Below are 22,169 nucleotides of genomic sequence, written 5' to 3'. Positions count from 1 at the left end.
GAGAAGAAAAAACCAATGGAGTGGATCGCCACATGACCCAAGGTGAGCTGAGGTACGCCAGCATCCTGCTCAGTCCCCATTGATCAGACTGAGCCGTGTGATTGAATTAGAGGAGCCGCTAGCAGCCACGGCTTGCCAGGACCAGTACCGCAACAGAATTATTCACATTTCCTCCAGGGCAAAGCGCAGCAGAGTGGGGGGGGTGAGGAACAAGAAAAATAAAAGAGAGCAGAGTGCCAGCATTCTGCAGGGAATGAATGAGAAAACCATCGTTTTTTCTGGTTGACGTGCCCATTTGTATGACATTAGCATCGCTCTTAATGGCTTTGTGTATACAGAAGTAGAAATATATCACAGGGGATGATATAATGTCCAGCCGTACTGATTTAAAGGCTGCTTGAACACTCTACTTCCATCCGAAGCACGTCGCAGATGTGCTGAATGTGTTTTCGGACTGTTTTGATTGGCTAAGCTTTGTTCGCAAGACAGTGATCTGTGTGAGCTTGTTTGGTAGCCATATGGTGGAGAAACATAATTCGATTTGAGGCCTTTAATATCTCCATCACTTTTCTCTTGGAGGTTTTCCTGTGGTTTTTCTTTTTGTGTGTGTGGTGGAGACTGATCTCTTTTGGGAAGTGTGCAAACTCTCTTGTGTTTGAGGCGGATGGATCGATCTACATAAATATTTCACAGTCTTTTTGTTGAGGATGGCCTGTCTTTTCTCTCGCCAGCTGTTTAAATTCACCATTCTTCAAATGTGCCATAGTTGTGAAGAGTTCACTTCTTCAGCCCATGAATGGTTCATACAGTAGCTTTCCTTGACGGATTCTCAAGGTTTTGTTTTTGCTTGTATTTTACTTTCCGTAGGTGAAGAGAGACTAGAAACAGAATGAGTTTCTGTTTCACTTAAGTCCCTTTGTGGACATTTGTAGTGAGTGAGGGTCTTTATGAGAGAGTTTTGGTGTCTCTGTCAGAGGCTGTTCGCTGGTCATGGTTTATCTCTCCATCGATATGAATTCAGTAGAGAGAATCCAGAGAGACTGTGAAGAAGGGAGATGCCAGTGTATCGATACATCTGTCTGGGGCAGATCTTCAGAACACTGTCCCTTGTTAGATGTCTCTGCCAAATGTCAAAACTGAAATTTCATCAGAAGCCCAGTAGGCTTGTCTTGCACCTTATATGTCTGGCTTCTCTAGCCTCCAGTAGACAGAGCTTTTAACTATCGACATGAAGTCTGCTTCACCAGACCAACAGACCAGGGGTTGTATTATTCTGTCTGTTGTTCTGTCTGTCTGTCTGTCTATCTATCTACAGTCAAGCCCGAAATTATTCATACCCCTGGCAAATTCTGACTTAAAGTTACTTTTATTCAACCAGCAAGGGTTTTTTGACCGGAAATGACACAGGCTTCTCCCAAAAGATAATAAGACTATGTACAAGATCATCATTACGGAGAAAAACGACTCAGCCTTTTTTTACATTTGAACAAAAAGTGGCATGTCCAAAATTATTCATACCCTTTGCAAACTGTCACAGTCTATGGGAAAATCCAAAGTTCTATACCATTCCAAATAGTCCAAGCTATTTCAGCACAACAACGACCCAAAACACAAAGCAAAAGTGGTAAAGAAATGGTTAGCAGACAAAAACATTAACGTTTTGCAGTGGCCCAGCCAGAGTCCTGACTTAAATCCAATTGAGAATTTGTGAAGGGAGCTAAAGATCAGGGTGATGGCAAGGAGACCCTCCAACCTGAAAGAGTTGGAGCTCATCGCAAAAGATGAATGGGCAAAAATACCAGTGGAGACATGCAAAAAGCTGGTCAGCAATTATAGGAAGCGTTTGATTACTGTAATACCAAATAGAGGCTTTTCTGTTGATTATTGAGAAGGGAATGAATAATTTTGGACATGACACTTTTTGTTCAAATGTAAATAAAAGCTGAGAAATATTTTTTTTTCCCACAATGATGCCTCTTGTACATCGTCTTATTATCTTTTGGGAGAAGCCTGTGTCAATTCTGGTCAAAAAAAACTTGCTGGTTGAATAAAAGTAACTTTAAGTCAGATTTTGCCAGGGGTATGAATAATTTCATGCTTGACTCTATCTGTCTATCGTTCTATCTGTTGTTCTGTCGATCTTTCGTTCTATCTATCGATCTGTCATTGTATATCGTCTATCTATCTATCTATCTATCTATCTATCTATCTATCTATCTATCTATCTATCTATCTATCTATCTATCTATCTATCTATCTATCATTCTGCCATTTTATCTATCGTTCTGTATCTGTCTATCTGTGCAGTTGTTTACATATTTACACATAACCATTCTCAAGTTCTCAAATCAATTGATTTTTTTCCTATCCTTATTTGTGGTGTTCTAACACTCGTTTTCTCATTCTGTCTGTCTGTTCTTACTTTCTGTCTGTTTATGATGGTAATGTTCCGTCTATTTGTTCTTTTTATTTATCTGTATTTACTTCCATTTTGTTTACTATTAATTCTTTCTTTCTTTCTTTTCCTAGCCTCATCTCTTAGCATAGAGATGAGAGTGTCAGGTTGAAGAGGATCAATTGAAGGCTTGTCAGGGTTGAGTGCAGGGCTGTTCAGTGTGGACTGGGAGTGCTGTAACCGTGGCCTCAGTTCTCCTAATCAATGCAATAATCACTTCTACCTCTCTCACAGGCCCTGAAGCGCTGCTCGCTGTTTGCTGAGCATTTCTTTCATCTGCTGTCAATCCGCATAGGGCTCGGAGGGGAAGGGGAGCAGGGAAAAAAGATAGCAGTTTGTTTTTGCGAGCGAGAAAGGGCGTGTTTATCTTACAATGAATGTTTGGGAACAATTGAAAGAGTTCCTGTTCTCAGGGCGGAAGATGGAGAACCATTAAGTGGTTTTTATTGTGGCGTCACCGTTAGCATTGCTCTTGTACAGATGACCCAACCCCCTTTAATTACCTCATTAATGTTTCATCCCCATTAATGATGCTTGAAGATGGTCTCTAGAGTAAACTAATGCAAAAGAGAAATGAAGGAGGAGAAGAGTGAGTCGTGTAACTTTTTGATCAGACATAGAGGACACATTTCCTCTCAAAGCACTTTAAGCGGATTGTTTTAATGGAGATTTCCGGCTATGAAATGTTTCATTTTATGAAAATTTTTTTTTTTAATAGAAAGTACTACTTTCAGGATCCCTATTGGCCTTTTTCAGTTAATCGTTTACCCAATTCACCTCCATGGCACTTCTTAGTTTGCTTGGAGCACCAGCAATCAGCATTTTGTAGACAAAGTGCTTCAGTACTATCAAGATACAGTGCCTAATCTTTTTGATTTAGCACGGCAGTGTCCATAACAGCACATTTTAGCACTGTAAAGTATCTGAGAGCCAGATAAATGATGATATTTCACACTTTTGTTGGCAAGCATTGCATCTCCTGCCAACAGATGTTCCTACATCCTCATTCACAATCTTCTCATGACACCAAAACAATGCACAGACAGTGATAATCAATAATCAATGTCATGTTGAGATGAGTGGGTTTCCAACATCAAGTAGACAACTAGCTAGAATGGACCATTTCATTTCTGTAGATATCTGTTTCTGTTGCCCCACGTTGTGTGAAAGACTAATTTCTCTTATAGGGGCGACTGCCGTGAGTGCAAAAAGTCCAATGCACATTCCTCTCTGTCTGTGACAGCTGATGTATAGTCTGTACTCATCTTTAGACCACCTTTTCTATCTTTACACTTGATGAATGAACTCATTCAGCATAAATACCGCTGAGAATGCAGCGTCTATCTTTAGCTGCTTCTTGGTGGTTTTCACAGCTTAACTTTTTGTGAAAAAGGAAGGACGATTGACATTTACGAAATATTGTGCTTTGGTGATCCCGCAAGCATTCTGAGGATAGTTCATTCCGTGTCTCAGGATGCACTGTTCCTTCTGTCTCTTAACCTCACAAGGTCAAATTGACATTTAAATGTAAATTTCTGCATATAATGCGTGAATGGATTTATTCATAGCTTCTAAACACTGTTATAGTTTAACCAAAAATGAAAATTACTTTGAGATTTACTTTACAAGATTTATTTATTTTTAAACAAACGCATCGATTTGCTTCAGAAGGCCTTCATTAAAATCTCAGAGCCAAGTGGAGTACTTTTTGCACACTTTTTTTGGGCTTCGAAATCTCAACACCCAAGCCAGGCCTTTTTTTGCTATAACTCAGATTGTATTCGTCTAAAAGAAGAAAGTAAAATACACCTACGATGGCTTGAGGGTGAGTAAATTGGGGTAATTTTCATTTTTTGCTGAAATATCCCTTTAAGTTTGACAATATTTAGAGTCTACCTAAAAGAGAAAGAGGATTGACATTTACAAAATACACTGTAAAAAGTTTTCACCAGATTCAACTTAGGTTTTTAAGTTCAGCAGCTGCCTTCAGTTTTTAAGTTAAATCAGCTTAAAACTACAAGTCATCTTAGCTTATTACAATAAAAATGATTTGATATAACTTGTGAGTTTAAATGACTTAAGTTGATTCAACTTAAAATGTTAAGGTAGCTGCTAAACGTACGTTTTTAAGTTGAAACTGGTGAAAACTTTTTACAGTGTATTGTGCTTTGGTGATCCCGCAAGCATCCTGAAGATGGTTCAGTCCGTCTCCCAGGATGCACTGTTCTCCCTGTCTCTTAACCTCACAATGTCAAATTGACATTTAAATGTAAATTTCTGCATATAATGTGTGAATGGATCTTTTTATAGCTTCTAAACGCCATTATAGTTTACCCAAAAATGAAAATTACTCCGAGATTTACTCACCCTTAAAGGGTTAGTTCACCCAAAACTGAGAATTAGGCCATTATTTACTCACCCTCAAGCCATCCTAGGCATATATGACTTCCTTTTTTCAGACGAATACAATTGGAGTTGTATTAAAAAATATCCTGGCTCTTCCAAGCTTTATAATGGCAGGGAATGGGTGTTGAGATTTTAAAGCTCAAAAAAGCACATCCATCTATCATAAAAAGTACTCCAAACGGCTTCAGGAAGTTAATAAAGGCCTTCTGAAGCAAACCGATGCATTTGTGCAAGAAAAATATCCATATTTAAATCGTAGCAAGAGATTACCGTTTATAAAGTTTTAAATATGGAAATATTTCTTAAACGCATCGATTTTCTTTAGAAGGCCGTTATTAAAATCTCAGAGCCAAGTGGAGTACTTTTTATGCGCTTTTTTGGGCTTCAAAATCTCAACACCCATTTACTACCATTATAAGCGTTGGAAAAGCCAGGACATTTTTTACTATAACTCCAATTGTATTCGTCATATACACTTAGGATGGCTTGAGGGTGAGTAAATTTTTCGTTGAACTATCCTTTTAAGTTTGCCAAAATTTGGAGTATAGCTCTTTTCTCACCCCTTCACAATTTAATTGAAATTTTATAGAAATAATTGTGTCCACTGCATTCAATGAAGTGTAGCTGAAAGCTGCACCTCACCACACTCAACTGCACAAGACTACAGAGACTTATTAATGTGCGAGATATACAGATGTACGACTTTATCAAGAGGGAGGACAGGACATTGTACGATACATTAGTCTGATGTATTGATGACGCCTTTAAAAGGTTTCGAATGAGGTTCATTTATCAGAGCTTTATAGCTGAGTGGGATCTTTCCAACTGCTGAGAGACTTTTCATGTATATATATTTCTGAATGCTTCAATGAAATGTTCTATTTCTCTGTCTCTCTCTCTCTTTTTCAGCGTAAAGATGGTGCTTTTATGGACGGCTGGTGACATCTTCAAGACCTTGTATTTCGTGATCAATGAAAGCCCCACCCAGTTCGTGGTCTGTGGTGCAGTGCAGATTTTAATTGACATTGCCATACTGCTACAGGTGGGATACTACGGCCAGGACTCCAGAATCAAACTGGGCTGAGATCACTACAGTATATTGGTGGTGATCAACACTCCTAAAAATGGACTTTCTACATGCGGCTTACCTGCAAATCTTTTACTTTTTAATTTTTTTTTAAAACACAGTGGGGTTCAAAATCTGAGACTGCTATTAAAAATAGTTAGATTTTGCTTTCCTCTGATTTAATAACTTAGATTTAATGATCATATTTATTTATTATTTTATCTATTGTTTTTATTAGGAATTGCATTATTGGCATGACAATTTGAGTGAAATGTTTCATTGAAAATTTACATTTTCTGGGGGAAGCATAAAGTTGCTCCATGTCACAAAATTAGTGGCCCAGAAGAGGAAGTATTTTTACTTGGTTTTAATTCTAAAATCCTAAAACTTATATTAAATTTATTTTAAATTTGATTTAGGATTCCAGATTTTCAATGTGGTTTCAGTCTGTTTAACCCTGCTGCATATTCATTCATAAAAAAAATAAAGAAAGGTAAATGCTACTGTTTATCTTACAATTCTGACTTTTTTTCTCAGAATTGCATGATACAAACTTGCAATTCTGACTTTTTTCTCAGAATTGTGAGAAATTGCAATTGCATGTTATAAAGCCAGAATTGCAAGAAAAACTCTCAATTTTTTCTCTCGCAATTGCGAGTTACAAAGTCCATTTTTTACATCTTGCAATTCTGACTTTTTTCTCAGAATTGCATGATACAAACTCGCAATTCTGACGTTTTTTTCAGAATTGTGAGAAATAAACTCGCAGTTGCGTGTTGTAAAGTCAGAATTGTGAGATATAGTAGCAATTCTGAGAAATAAAGTCAGAATTGCGAGATGTAAACTCACAATTACGAATTATAAAGGCAGGGTTGCGAGATATAGTCACAATTCTGACTTTTTTCTCAGAATTGAGATATAAACTCGCAACTGCATTTTATAAAGTCAGAATTGTGAGATATAGTCACAATTCTTACTTTTTTCTCAGAATTACATGATACAAATTCACAATTCTGACTTTTTTTCAGAATTGTGAGAAATAAACTTGCAATTGCGTGTTATAAAGTCAGAATTGTGACTATAACAAGCAATTGCGAGTTTATATCAATTCTGAAAAAAAAGTCAGAATTGCGAGTTATCACTTATCTGACTTTATTATTCGTAATTGTGAGTTTATCTCACAATTAAGTCAGATATAAGTGATACAAACTCGCAATTCTGACTTTTTTTCAGAATTGTGATATAAACTCGCAATTGCTTGTTATAAAGTCAGAAATGTGAGATATAAACTCAAAATTGTTGGTTATAAAGTCAGAAATGTAAGTTATAAACTCTGAGAAATAAAGTAGCAATTCTAAGAAAAAGTCAGAATTGCGAGATATAAACTCGTAATTACGAATTATAAGACAAACTCACAATTCTGACTTTTCTCTCGCAATTGCGAGTTACAAAGTCCAGTTTTCAGGGGAAAAAAAGACTGATATATTCTTAAAATTGCGAGTTTATATCTCACAATTCTGACTTGATAACTCACGGTTGTGTATTATAAAGTCACAACTGTGAGATATAGACCTTATTTCTCAGAATTGCGAGTTTATATCTCACAATTGTCACTTTATAACATGCAATTGTCAGAAAAAAATCTGAATTGTGATAAAAGAAGTAGCAATTACTTTTTTATTTTCTATTCATGGTGGAAACTGGCTTTCTTCAAAGTTTTTCATTCAAAGATGAGTGAAGAGGCCTCATATGCAAAGGCTGGACTTTAAAAAAAAAAAAAAAAAAATATATATATATATATATATATATATATATATATATATATTTTAACTAATCCAGCCTACAGATCCCCTACAACCTGACAAATGAATGCCCCGTCGCTTTGCTATTTTTATATTATTTGTATTTTTGCTAGCTTTTGTAAAAGCCAATGTGCTTTTAGTGCAATTGAAGTGCTGGGAAAATGCATGTGCCAAATGTATCTGCCACAAACTGAATTCAAACGGCTAGATCATAATGTCAACAATTTGTGGTCATTTTAGAGCACTTAAATCATTGTTACTTGCATAGTTGCACACCATAATCCATATTTTAAGCGGCAGATTAATGTTAGGCTTTTAAACCTCAGCCTTTGAGTCAAACCAGTTGCTGATGAATGATTTTATTACCAAACTTTAATTACCAAACCATATTCGTGGAACTGCATGAGGGTATGGCATAAATATATAATGCACAACTGATTTATCACGTATGATTGCGTTGCAAATGAGAAAAACAGACAGATTTGTTCTGTTTCGTTATCACGGATCAATAGTCCCTTTTCAGTACTTTACTATAGGCGCCAATGTTTCGTAAACGATGTGTTTTATACAGTTTTTGATTGGGGAAGGTGGAATATTGCAATGGAAATGCAGTTGCAGTTGCAGTTGGTTACCACACAAAGCCTGTGATAGACATCTTGTGTTCATAGTCTGCTATGTCCTTTAAAGATGACAATGATTACCTCAGCCAGTCATATATTGTCCATGTTTATCCATGCATGTCACACCAAGATGAAGGGCAGTCTGCCCACAAATATTGACATTCTGACTGTTTTTATGTCTAAGTTGATGGGACTGGTGAGAAAAAAAAATGCAGTCACCTCAACTCTTCAGCGGTTGATCAGATATGAGGAGACCTCATCATAAAATAGTTCCACTCTATTAAGTTACCGTTCACACCGGCACTGAGTTATGTGTTATATATCACTGCGAAAGAAAAGGTCACTATAACTATAGCGCCAGGCTGCTCAGGGAGGACTACAGATGTGGCCTTAAAAAGCACTTTCAGATTCCATCTCAGTTTTGGCTGTCTTTCTACCTCCCTGCCCATGTTTCACTGCAGGGATTGGACTGTTTAAGCCTGTTGTCTCCTTTAGTATTAGTTGATCGTCAAAGTTTAGCCGTTGGTTATTACAGATGGTCACAAAGCCTTAGCCTCTCAGCTGTTTACTCCCTGCATGGGCAGCTTTATTGGCTTTAGCTCTCATTGTGGTAAGACTTTGCGTGTGGTAAATATTTGTTCTGTTGTGCTGTTAACCGACATATCAACATATCTAACCCCAGCAAAGGTCAGAAATATTTGGTCACAGGAGGACTATGTGTGAGCAAGCTCTCTTCCAAAAATACTTGCATTAATGCAGTTCTATGCAATACACATATTTGAATGTCATATGGAAATATGTACACAAGTGTTGAAAAGTTTGGGGTCTTTTTTGACAGTAAAGACATTTACATGTGCTAAAAAATCTTTTGAGGCTTCTGTTAATACGAGTATCCAGGAAAAATGGTTAATCATGGAAATGCATTTTCCACAAAAATATGAGGTAGCTGAACTGCTTTCAACATTAATAATACATGTTTCTTGAGCACCAAATCAGCATATTAAAATCATTTCGGAAGGATTATGTGACTTTGAGTGAAGACTAGATTAATGGCTGGTGATAATTCAGCTTTGCATCATAGGAATAAACTATGTTTTAAAATGGTAATATTTCACAATATTATTTATCTTACCATCCTCAAACTTTTGAACAACTGTGTCCATGATTTTTGTCCCATTAAAGTGTCTCGTTTCACACCAGTACACTCCCTAAGAGGAAAGATTTATTGATCAGAGGTTGCACTTTCGTAACTCAGGAGACTTATTAGGGGTAGTATCAGTTGTTTATCAGTTATGTATCAGTTTTTCATGTACATTTTTTAAGGACAGTAAAAATAGACACAAAGACTCTTGTTGGTGATAACATTTTTAAACTACAAAATGATTTTGGAGAATTTTTTGTGAGATTTTGTGTTCATATTGCTCATTCTCAGTTTCTATTACAGTTGTCTTAAAAAAACTATAAATCTCAAATCTTAAAAGGTTATTGTGACTTATTATCTCACAATTCTGACTTTTTTCCTCAGAATTATGTGATATAAACTTTCTGCTGTGAGTTATGAAGTCAGAATTGCAAGATAAAAACTCACAATTCTGACTTTTTTTACGGAATTACGACCTTTTTTGTGATATAAACTTGTTTTTGTGATATAAACTCCCAATTGTGAGTTATAAAGTCTGAATTGTGAAATAATAAAGTAAGAATTGTGAGATAAAAACTCGGACTTCAAATTTTTTTCTGAGAATTAAAAACTCAATTCTGAAAAAACTCACAATTCTGACGTTTTTTACGGAATTACGACCTTTTTTGTGATATAAACTTGTTTTTGTGATATAAACTCCCAATTGTGAGTTATAAAGTCTGAATTGTGAAATAATAAAGTAAGAATTGTGAGATAAAAACTCGGACTTCAAATTTTTTTCTGAGAATTAAAAACTCAATTCTGAAAAAACTCACAATTCTGACGTTTTTTCTGAGAATTGCGACTTTTTCCGAGAATTGTGAAAAACTGATTTTTTTCATGCAATAAGACTTTTTTTTTCCTCAGGATTGTGTGATATAAACTTACGATTCTGACTTTTTTCTGCGAATTAAAAGCTCAGTTCTGTTGAAAACTCACAATTTTGAATTTTTTCTGAGAATTGCGATATAAACACAATTATGAGAAATAAAGTCAGAATTGCAAAATAAAAAACTCACAATTCTGACTTTTTACACAATTATTTTTTTTGTGATATAAACAGTTTTTTGTGAGATAAACTTTTTTGTGATATAAAAAAGTTATAGTCTGAATTGTGAGACAAACTCACAATTCTGACTTTTTTTCTTAGAATTGCGATATAAACTCACAATTGTGAGTTATAAAGTCTGAATTGTGAGATATAAACTCATAATTCTGACTAAAAAAGACTAACAATTCTGACATTTTTTTAAAAAATGCAATTGAAAACACAATTCTGACGATTTTATAAAATCACAATTATGAGAAATAAAGTCAGAATTTAAAGATAAAAACTCACAATTCTGACTTTTTTCATGCAATTACAACTTTTTTCTGAGAATTGCGACATAAACTCTGACTTTTTTCATGGAATTAAAACTTTTTTTCTCAGGATTGTGTGATATAAACTCACAATTGTGAGTTATAAAGTCAGAATTGTGAGATATAAACTCATAATTCTGACTTTTACCTGAGAATTAAAAACTCAATTCTGATAAAAACTCACAATTCTGACTTTTCATGCAACTGAAAACTCATAATTCTGACTTTTTTTCTGAGAATTGCATGTTATAAACTCACATTTGCAGGAAATAAAGTCAGAATTTCAATTTAAAAGCTCAAAATGTGACAAATATGACTTTTTCCCAGAATTGTGAGATTGCACAGTTGCAAGTTATAAAGTCCAATTTTGAGGGGAAAACAAACTGATATGCTCTCAGAATTGCGAGTTTATATCTTACAATTCTGACTTGATAACTCGCAGTTGCAGTTCTGAGAAATTGTGACAATTGTGAGTTTGTCAGAATTGCAAGTTTATATCTCACAACTCTGAGAAAACAACAATTGCAGGATGTGAAGTCAGAATTATTAGATAAAAAGTCACAACTGCCTTTTTTTAATTTAGTGTTGAAAGCGGTCTTCCATAGAAACATCAGCCTAGACTTCAGCAAAGTCTCCATTCTCTCTCCATGTCATCTCAATGCTGTCTAGGAGGAACAACTGAGATAGGAGAGATCTCCTTTGCTCTTTCTTGTTTTTGAGCCAACCATTTTGGACCTCTTAAAACCTCACTTTAACCAGAAAAAACTGAAGTTACATCCAAACACTTTCTTTTTCCTTTAATAATCATAGATATGTTTCTATTGTGTCTGTTTATGTTTCGAATTTTCAGTGTTTTGTTAGTTGCGCGTGACTGCTACAATAAATAGCTTTGCCAAGCTTTATAATTCTCTCATCATCAGTGAGGAAATCACACTGATGAGCAAGATAACGCTCTATTATGTGTCTAATGTTGTGTGATAATGATCGTATAATGTTGCCTTAATGGTCTGAACATTTGTGTCATTCAGGTCAAAAAGGTGCCTTAAAAAGTCACATGACAAACAAACTTTAACCTGACATTATCAATGTGGACATAAGTATTCCTTTTTTAGGATATTCAGTGATTATGGCATTATGTACAGGATATTCACACACACAAACATTAAAGGACTGAGATGTTACTGTATGAAAGAATCCATGTTTCATATAAAATATCCAAACACTCTAGTACTTTTGTCCTTACTTTATTTATTTTGTCTTCATATCCTATTGTGTGAATACCAAATAAACTCACACTGTCAGCATGTTATGTAACAATATCTGTATTGCTTGTTGAATGATTTTATTTTCTCAATTATTCGTATTTGCAAAGCTCCTGCGACATACTTGATTTAATAACATCTGACGCATGATTGCACATTTGAAATTACATGTAAATTGCTTGTGTGACCAGTGTAGTGGGGTGTAAAATTGAAAAACCAAATTCCATCCTTTCCTGATTCTGTACTAAGCGTGTGTGACAGAAGACAGCGAATGACCATTACTGATAATAAAGACAGATTCAGATGATCAGAAAGTGTTCAGCTTTCCTGTACTGCACTCTGACCCACAGTCCTGAACTTGACAGTGCTGTACTTTTCAAGGCTGCATGATCATTTGGTGTCAGCGGTGAAAGAGACTCAGTATGAAATATTCAAGGTTGTGGGGAAGACTGGATTATAGATGAGAGACTAAGCCTGCAGGATACCTGTATCCCTTCATTAATCGAAATCCCATACATTAATGATGTGGTACAGGATGTCACATTGATGACTGCGGGAATCCTGGCTGTTCTTGGTAAGTCTTAGGAATGGGGGCGTTCAGGTGGGCGGTAGAGGAGCCTGATGCAGGGACGGGGAAATGACAGATTGAGTTACCACATTTGCTCGTTTTTATCTCCTTCTGTAGACGCAGTTCATTACAACGATGAAAGCAGATGTTTCACATTTCAAAGGCTTCAGCATCACAAAGCATGGACTGACAGTCAACGATATGTCAATCAGGTCAGATATAACCTCAAAATCGTTATGATTAAGGAGTTCGCATATAAATTCCTTACCTACAATGATAAAAAATCCATTCACTCCTTTTTTTTTTTAATCCTCATAAACCTAAACAGTCTCGATTATGAAGCCATTTTGATTTTCTGTCCAGTATGACGTCATATTGCTTAAGCCCCCGCCAATGACCACTGACAGACTTTCTCGTAATAGCATATTTCTGCTCTCAGCCAGTTGTACGCTGTCCACCATTTTCTCCGTGTTTGATCAGCTTTAGAGGCATCAGTATCTCGTAAGCAATACAGGTGTTTATGTGGATGTAAAGTGAACATGAATCTTCATTTTACCTTGATATCAAAGCCACTGAGGACGGAGTGGATTAGTTTTACTTTTTCATAGTAACGCGCCTCCAACTACGCAAACTGCGGAGAGGGGCAATGTGAGCAGTACCTCATTAGCATTTAAGAGACATGCTCTGAAACAGGTCACTGTGAACATCGCTGTTTGACAAGGTAAAAAGGATGTTGTTTTACACGACTATTGAGAGATTTATACCAAAGTATTTTGCAGACATTTCATGTTTTTTTTTTATACAGTTGAGGTCAAAAGTTTACATCCCCTTTGCAGAATCTGCAAAATGTTCATGCAAATCATGCAAAATGCATGTTCTTGTTTATTTAGTACTGACCTGAACAAGATATTCATAAGATATTTAATGATAGTTGTTTGTCCCTTGTTTGTCCTGAGCAATTAAACTGCCTGCAGTTCTTCAGAAAAATCCATCAGGTCCCACAAATTCTTTGGTTTTCCAGCAGTTGTTTGTGTATTGGAACCCCTTCCAACAACGACTGTATGATTTTGAGATCCATCTTTTCACACAGAGGACAACTGAGGGACTCATATGCAACTATTGCAGAAGGTTCAAACGCTTGAAACTTCAGGGTGGAAACTTTTGAATGTACATTTTTCTTATCTTGCCTAAATATCATATATTTTTTTTCATTTAGTAGTGCCCTTCGGAGGCCACAGAAGTTAGTTACATGTTTCCCAGAAGACAAGATAAATTAAATTTACCCAGATCTTCAAATTTCAAAAGCCCCCAGTTCTTCATTTGGTTTTTCCTTTTGGTGCATCAGTGAGTGTTTGAACCTTTTGTAATAGTTGCATATGAGTCCCTCAGTTGTCCTCAGTGTGAAAAGATGGATCTCAAAATCATACAGTCATTGTTGGAAAAGGTTCATATCCACAAAAATCCTTGAAAACCAAAGAATTTGTGGGACCTGAAGGATTTTTCTGAAGAACAGCAGGCAGGTTAACTGTTCAGGACAAACAAGAGACTCACAAACAACTATTACTAAACAAAAAACACAGCTGTGGATCATTCAGGTAACAACACAGTATTAAGAATCAAGGGGGTGTAAACTTTTGAACGGGGTCATTTTTATAAATTCAGCTATTATTTTCTCTTGTGGACTATATGTAAACATCTTTTATGTGAAATATCTTATTCAGGTCAGTACTAAATAAACAAAAACATGCATTTTGTATGATTCCTCTTATTTTGGTAAAATAATTAACATTTTGCAGATTCTGAAAGGGGGGTGTAAACTTTTGACCTCAGCTATATATATATATATATATATATATATATATATATATATATATATATTGGGGTGAAATCTGTCCTGAGCATGTTTTCATCAAGAGATTTTATGTGAAGATTCCTACAGAGTGTTTTAACGAAGCGTCATCGATCAGCCATATTTGTGGCACTGAATTTAAACAATGCCACTTAACCGAACAAAACTTGCATATTTTGCTGATTATTGCTGCTGAAATGGTCAATAATTGTCGTGTTTTGGTCTGTACTAATCGGCCGGACCGGAAAAAACAAGCCTGCCAAAAGTTATAACAAATCAGGGAGAAGAGTGCAAAAAACTGTCTGAGGAACAAAAGGCGTTTGTGGTTGGCCAAAGTGAACCAGGATTTCCTGAGCAAGAATCCTGACAACATTCGTGTTTGTTTTTATAATTTCCAGTCAGGTAGGTGAAATATTAGGCTGATATCTTAATTAATACTGCTTGTACATATCTTTACCACTTCAAGTCTTTCTCTATATGATCTAGAAGCTTCCACATATTTTTTCAGTGATTTAGACAGCATTAATTAGCAGAACAACGTATTCAAAACATGCTGTTGTTTACATCCGAGTATCACTGATATGGCCGTTCATCCGGATAACTGACAAAATCGTGACGCGAAAACCCTCTAAAGGGAGAATTGTGTGGTTGACTTCTCTGATATCTAATGACAAATGCTTCTTGCTCAACCGTCTCAATGGACCATCTTATGTCACGTGGAACGTCTCTGCTACGCTTTAAAGCTGTTCTTGCGATGTCCTGATAATTGCTTGTGTAGCGGTTGGTTGACCTGACGTAATATGACCTGACCTGAGTTCTCCTACGCCTTCCTATCGGTTTTTCCATTTATATACAGTTACGTGAGAGAAAAGACATTTGTGTCATTGGTGACACGATTGATGTTTATATTAATCTTTTATAGACACAAAAACACATGAAATGTTGCCAAGGGAGCAGACCTTCAACATGGTGTGTGTGTTACCTAACTATAGTGCTCGTATCATATTTCACAGGATGTAAGGTCAGCATGGCAGAAAGTATGTACTGTACAATAACACAGTGCTTTTGAAGGTTCTCAAAGCATGCAGTACAGTGATGTATTGTCGATGCTTTATGAAGTATGTGGGCAGAGGATATTTTGTTCCTAATTGCGCAGCATCAGCTAATGGGGTCAAGGGGTCACGCTGTACTTTAGCTCTTCACTTGAGATACCATTACAGATATCATTACATGTATGCACGTGACACACACGCCGTAGCACGGTAGGATGTTGCCTCAAACAGTCAGCTAATCGATAATCAGTTGTCAGGGAATTCAAACACAGTTTGAAGATCTTACCATGATCAGCCATGATGATTCATTTTAATTTTTTGGCTTTTTAATTAAAGGTTATAAAATATACATTACATTCTACATACATAAATACATTCTTTCTTGTTTTGATATTTCCCACTCAAGCATGTAGCATAAGGGCCGTCATTAGTACTGACTGATCTGTTGTCTGTCTTCATCACTTTTCCTGTCGTCTTCTCTTCCTGTCCTGTGTTTGAACAATGACTTGAACAGACTGTGGGGAGGCTGCTTCACCGTATGATGGAGAGGCGCTGTGATCCTATTTGTTTTAAACGCTTATAAACGCCTCTTTCGGTCTACCCAGGCTAAATTATTCAGTCTGTTAGTGTAATGAGAAGGTCTCACGCAGCAGAAGAGGTTGAAATATCTTCCTTGTCTCTAAGCTACACCTGGCTGACTCTTGCACTGTTCAGTTCAGCTTATTTATTTTTATTTTTTACCACAGAATCACACCTTTGTTCACAGGATTTAAAAACGTGTACCTGTTATACAGTATTTAAGTGCAAAAAAAGGCAGCTGTTGTTGCCAGAAATTCACTGTAACAAATATAGTGGCAGCATTTCAGATATTATGGAATGGCATTTTTATATCTGCTTCTTTTTATTATTATTATTATTTTGTCGTTGTTGTTTTCATTTTTAATTTTTGAATGCATTTCATAAGCCACGTATTTGATTGTTTTATTTTTTTCAAAATTCAAAAATTGTTGTAAGATTTTAGTTATTGTAAAATATTATTTATTTTACACTACTATTCAAAAGTTTGGACTCATTAAGAAAATGGTTTAGTAAATGTAAAAAAAATGTATAAATGATATTTCTTATTATCATATGTTGAAAACAGTTTTTGCTACTTAATGTTTTTGGGTAAAACTGATGCTTTTTTCAGAATTCTTTTATGGCTAGGAAGTTCATAAGAACAGCATTTATTTGAAATATAAATATTTTGAAACATTATTAATCCCTTTGACGTCACTTTTGATACATTTAATTAATCCTTTCTGAAAGTGTATAGCTATATATGTATAATTTTATTGAAATTAAATTGTTAAATTGTTGTTATTTTCTTTATATTTTCATTGCCATGTATTTTATTAAGCTATTGTTTTATTTTACAATTAAAATAAAATTGTAATAATATAATTATTATAAAATATTTTTATTTTTATTTTAAACTACTAGTCAAAAGTTTAGATTGATTAAAATAATGTTTTTGATAGAAGTGATCAAAAAAACATAAAAGCAGTGCTCAATAAAAAATATTTATTATTATTATCAATGTCGAAAACAGTTTTTTGTAGAAATATATTTTTGAGTCTTTTTTGAGAATTCTTTTATGGATAAAACATTTGAAGAAAACAGCATAAATATTTTGATGTAGATATATTGATTGATATATATTTAATTTAAAATTACATTTTAATAGTGTAATTATTGATAAAATATTATCTTACACTACTAGTGAAAAATGTAATCCTTGTTTTAGAATTCTTTTATGGATAAAAAAGTTCAAAAGAACAGCATTTATTTGAAATATGGATATGTTGAAATATTATTAATCCTGATAAATGTAATGCATCCTTTCTGAATGTGTGTATATAAATATAATTTATTGGAATTAATATTTTACATTTAAATTGTAAATTTTCATAGCCATGTATTTTTATAAAAAGTTATATTTTTTATTTTTAAATTAAAATTAAACTGTAATATAATTATTCTATAATATTGTTCATTTTATTTTACACTACTGGTCATCATTAACAGAAATAATGATAAATGATAATGATAAAAATAGTAAAATAGGGTGCTCAATAAAAAAAAATCTTATTATTATCAATGTTAAAAAAACAGTTTTTCTTATTAATATTTTTGTGGAAGTGATTTTTGTCAAAATTATTTTATGTATAGAAAAATTCAAAAGAACAGCAACATTTAAAATGTGTATATTAATATTATTTTATTGACATTTTCTACAGTTAAATTGTACTTTTTTGCATATTTCCATGTATTTTATTAAGTTAGATTTAAAAAAAATAAATAATAATAAAATTTTAAGTATTACAAAAATATTGTTTATTTTACACTACTAGTCAAAAGTTTGGATTCATTACATTCAAGATAATGTTTTTGACAGGCGTCATAAAAACAGTAAAAATGGTGGTCAATAAATAACATTTCTTATTATCAATGTTGAAAAAGTTTTTGCTAATTAATATTTTTGTGGAAATGTGATTTTCAGAATTCTTTTATGGATAGAAAGTTCAAAAGAACAGCATTTATTTGAAATCTAAATGTTTTTAAACATTATTAATCCATTTGATACATTTAACACATCCTTTCTGCATGTGTTTATATAAATATAATTTTATTTAAATTTACATTTTAAATTTAAATAGTATTTTTTGCATATTTACATAGCCATATGTTTCATATGTCACAATAAAATTGTAATAATGTAGCCTACTTATTATAAAATATTATTTATTTTACACTATTAGTCAAAAGTTTAAAATCATTAAGATTATGTTTTTGACAGAAGTGATTAAAAAACTGTAAAAACGGTGTTTCTTATTATTATCAATGTTGAAAACCGTTTTTGCTGCCTAATATTTTTGTGGAAACATGCTAATTGTTTTACTATAATTACAACTAATATTTTGAAACATTATTAATCCTTTTGATGCCACTTTTTAATGGCATCCTTTCTAAATATTGTATTGTAATTTTACATTTGAAATTAAATGATGTTGAAACTGAACTGTTGAAATTATAAATGTATTAAATATATATTTGGCACTATATGGTACGATGGAACTGAAGGCTTTTTCCCTTTCTTTTTCTGCTAAAATTGCCAACATTTTTTACAGTGCTTTAGCTGTGCCATTTATTACTTTAGCTTCCCTTTGGATTTTTCTTTCCTTCATTTGTTCTTTTCTGTGTAAGGTCAGGCTGTCAGCTCACACAGCCTTGCAGACATACTGCAGCAGCAACGGTAGTCAACAGAATGACTGTGATACTGTGCACTGCTGCTGCTGTTCCAAATGATTAGCAGAGTGGCTGCACTCGTGGACTTCCCTCAATGACTTCCTCTGAATGCCCTCAGGCTCCTTTACCCGAGCAATTAGCCCTCAATCTGATTGAGGGCAGTCTCCATCTCAGCCGGAATCACTGTGCTGCACCATATTTAAATCAATATCGGTTTCTCTCCCACCAATTACAACTTTTTTCTCATTACTGGTGATTCAAATGAAACAATCACTAATCGGGCCGTTTGGCAGTGGAGCTATTTCCTGCTCGCAGGTTATTATGAGCCATGTTAAATTACTACTGTAAGTTTATGGTGCGCACAACCTTACACTTACATCCCTCCATTTAATAACGGGGATTATCGATTTGGGTTTTTAGCATAATGATGAGGCATATATTACTATGAGTGATATAGATCATAACTGTCATCGTCATCTCATCCGTGCTATATAGGCACACCGGAGAAAATGTCCAACTGGGGAATTACAAAAAGTCATGCAAAGGTTTTGGAAATGGACCGTAACTACGATATGAAGGCATCTGTGAGAGATTATTACAGAGGAATATCACTTTTGCTTATGGCCACACCCCTCCCCTCACTTTTAAAGGGATAGTTCATGTAAAACCTGATATTTTGCAGAATTACTATGCTGCTCTGTGAAATTAAGATGTAATTAGTCAAACGTGTGAATAATGACTATCTATCTATTATTCTATCTATCGCTCTGTCATTTGTTCTATTTATCGCTCTTCTATTTGATCTATCATTCTATCATTCTTTCTCTTTATCATCTATCATTTGTATTATTCTTTCTATCTATCTATCTATCTATCTATCTATCTATCTATCTATCTATCATTTTTTCTGTCTGTCTATCATCTATCATTGTATCAATCTATAAGTCATCCTTTTTATTGTTCTACCGTTCTATCTGTCTGTCTGTCTATCATCTATCTATCGTTCTATTTATCATTCTATCTATCTATCATTCTATCATTCTTTCTGTCTCTCTATCGTCTATCATTCTATCTATCTATCTATCTATCTATCTATCTATCTATCTATCTATCATTCTATCTATCGTTCTATCTATTGTTCTATCATTCTATCATTCTTTCTGTCTCTCTATCATCTATCATTCTATCTATCTATCTATCTATCTATCTATCTATCTATCTATCTATCTATCTATCTATCTATCTATCTATCTATCGTTCTATCATTCTATCATTCTTTCTGTCTTTCTATCATTTATCATTTTATCATTGTATCGTTCTATATGTATGTTCTATGTATGTATGATATATATCTATCTACAGTATGTTCTATCTATTGTTCTATCATTCTTTCTGTCTCTCTATCATCTATCATTCTGTCATTGTATGTCTATCTATCTATCTATCTATCTATCTATCTATCTATCTATCTATCTATCTATCTATCTATCTATCTATCTATCTATGTTCTATATATCATTCTGTCTATCGTTCTATCATTCTTTCTGTCTCTCTATCATCTATCATTCTGTCGTTCTATGTCTATCTATCTATCTATCCTTCTGTCGTTCTTTGTCTATCTATCATATCTATTGTTACAGTTAGAGTTCTTTCTTTGAATTTTAGTTCATTTTAGTTCAACTTCCCTATTTCTTAGAATTGGACCCTTTTTTACTTGATGAACATTTATGAGCAGCCGCACATTTATTGTTCTGATGTTGTGCGTATCCTCTCCTCGTGAATGGTAAGATTAATCCAATGTCCTTGAAACCCCTTGCATTTGCCTGCATTGATGCTGTGCTCATGCTATAGCTACAGCCTCTGGGAAATGCAAATATACAGTACGTAGCTCTAAGGCTAATCATTATTTCCATCCACACTTGCTGAGCTGTATCTCCTTCTATCAATCACAGCTCTCATCTCTTTCACCTCTACCATGCCTGTTCCTTATGCCCCCTCATTTCAAATCCATCTCTTTGGTGAATAGCAGCCTGAATGTGTCCTTGCCATACATCGCTATACATGGTGTCCCCTAGGGTAGACCCCTTTTGTTAGGCATGACTCTCATTCCATGGCAAGGGACGTCAAGGGCGTCCTGGTCTATCTCATGGCCTGCTCCAACCACCTCCCCCCTGGCGATTATTATTGCCCATCCCCTGGGCAGTAATCCCACACAGACTAATTAAACAGGGTCAAAACCATTACAGAACATTTTATGGGACCCTCCTTGTCACTGCTGAAGGTGACCATGAACACCTGCTCATGACGCAGGTAGCTTAGTTGGTTCGATGCTAATGTGCATTTCAGCAAGAAGATATAAAGTTACCAAGTGTATAATCTTTTATATACAGCTCTGCTAGTTCCTATATATTTAGCTATTTATATCTTATGAGGTGCTTTATCTTTCATTCTCTCCATAGCATTGATATTCACTGCTTCTCATGTTGCTGTCTCAAATAGAAATGGATTCACATTACATGGTATAGAATTCATCACTTTAGCTTCACCAGGGCTCTTGTGCGACCTCAGACTTAAGGCCAGTTTTGGTGGTCTCCAAAATAAAATATATGCATCATTAAGCAGAAATAGATTCAAAGAAGCATGTAAAAAGCTCAGAACCTCTACAGTTGCCCTCAGTCGAAGCACTTTGCTCATTATCAACAAGTTCATTCGATGTAGTAATGAGAGGAAATGCACTCATGAGAAACCAAGACCGTTTCTACAAAGTTAGGTTTCAATTAATTCCAACAAATCCAACTCTGGCAGGCATTGCGGAATCACTAGCTGGAAATGTGCATTTGGGGAATTGTTTGTTTCAAAACGCTGGATATTGCAGGGGTTTTCACTTCATTTAGACAGGAAAAAATGTGAGCCTTTGGTTCATTTGCATAATTTCTTCATTTTATATATATATTCAGCCCCTTTATACTCTTCTCGGCTGAAGTGTTAACCAGGCCAGGTAGGGTTTGACTATATCATGTGGGCAAAAAGCCTATTTTCCATTGACAGCCTTTCAAACATAGCTTATATTCTGACTGGTGCTGACTGGAAACTGCCATTGAGTTTTCTACAGGTATTGAGCCAGACGGGTGGGGAGAGTTCTTTGGAGAAGGTGAAAATCTTGCCAAGATTAAATGGAAATTTAACCCCTTTTGTCCTACAGACATTGGACCAGATCCAAGCAGTTTTCAGAGGACCTACATTTGCTCTTTTTCTATCC

At 34.7% G+C, this 22,169-nt stretch overlaps 1 protein-coding gene across 3 annotated transcripts in view; it reads left to right on the top strand.

Annotated features, from left to right (window-relative positions):
- The window catches only part of LOC141345615 (solute carrier family 66 member 2), an 84,914-nt gene that overhangs the window by 50,885 nt on the left and 11,860 nt on the right, over positions 1-22,169 (top strand). For 2 of the 3 annotated variants that reach the window (XM_073850498.1, XM_073850497.1), the window contains exons 5-6: positions 5,771-5,903; positions 12,839-12,933. In XM_073850498.1, the coding sequence (XP_073706599.1) occupies positions 5,771-5,903; positions 12,839-12,933 (228 nt within the window). The remainder of the gene's footprint in view (positions 1-5,770; positions 5,904-12,838; positions 12,934-22,169) is intronic. The other variant, XM_073850499.1, reaches the window with a different exon arrangement.

This window comes from Garra rufa, chromosome 11 (genome assembly GCF_049309525.1).
Source record: "Garra rufa chromosome 11, GarRuf1.0, whole genome shotgun sequence".
NCBI lineage: Eukaryota > Metazoa > Chordata > Actinopteri > Cypriniformes > Cyprinidae > Garra > Garra rufa.
The sequence above is the reverse complement of the archived record's forward strand: the minus strand, read 5'-3'. Positions and strand labels throughout refer to the sequence as shown.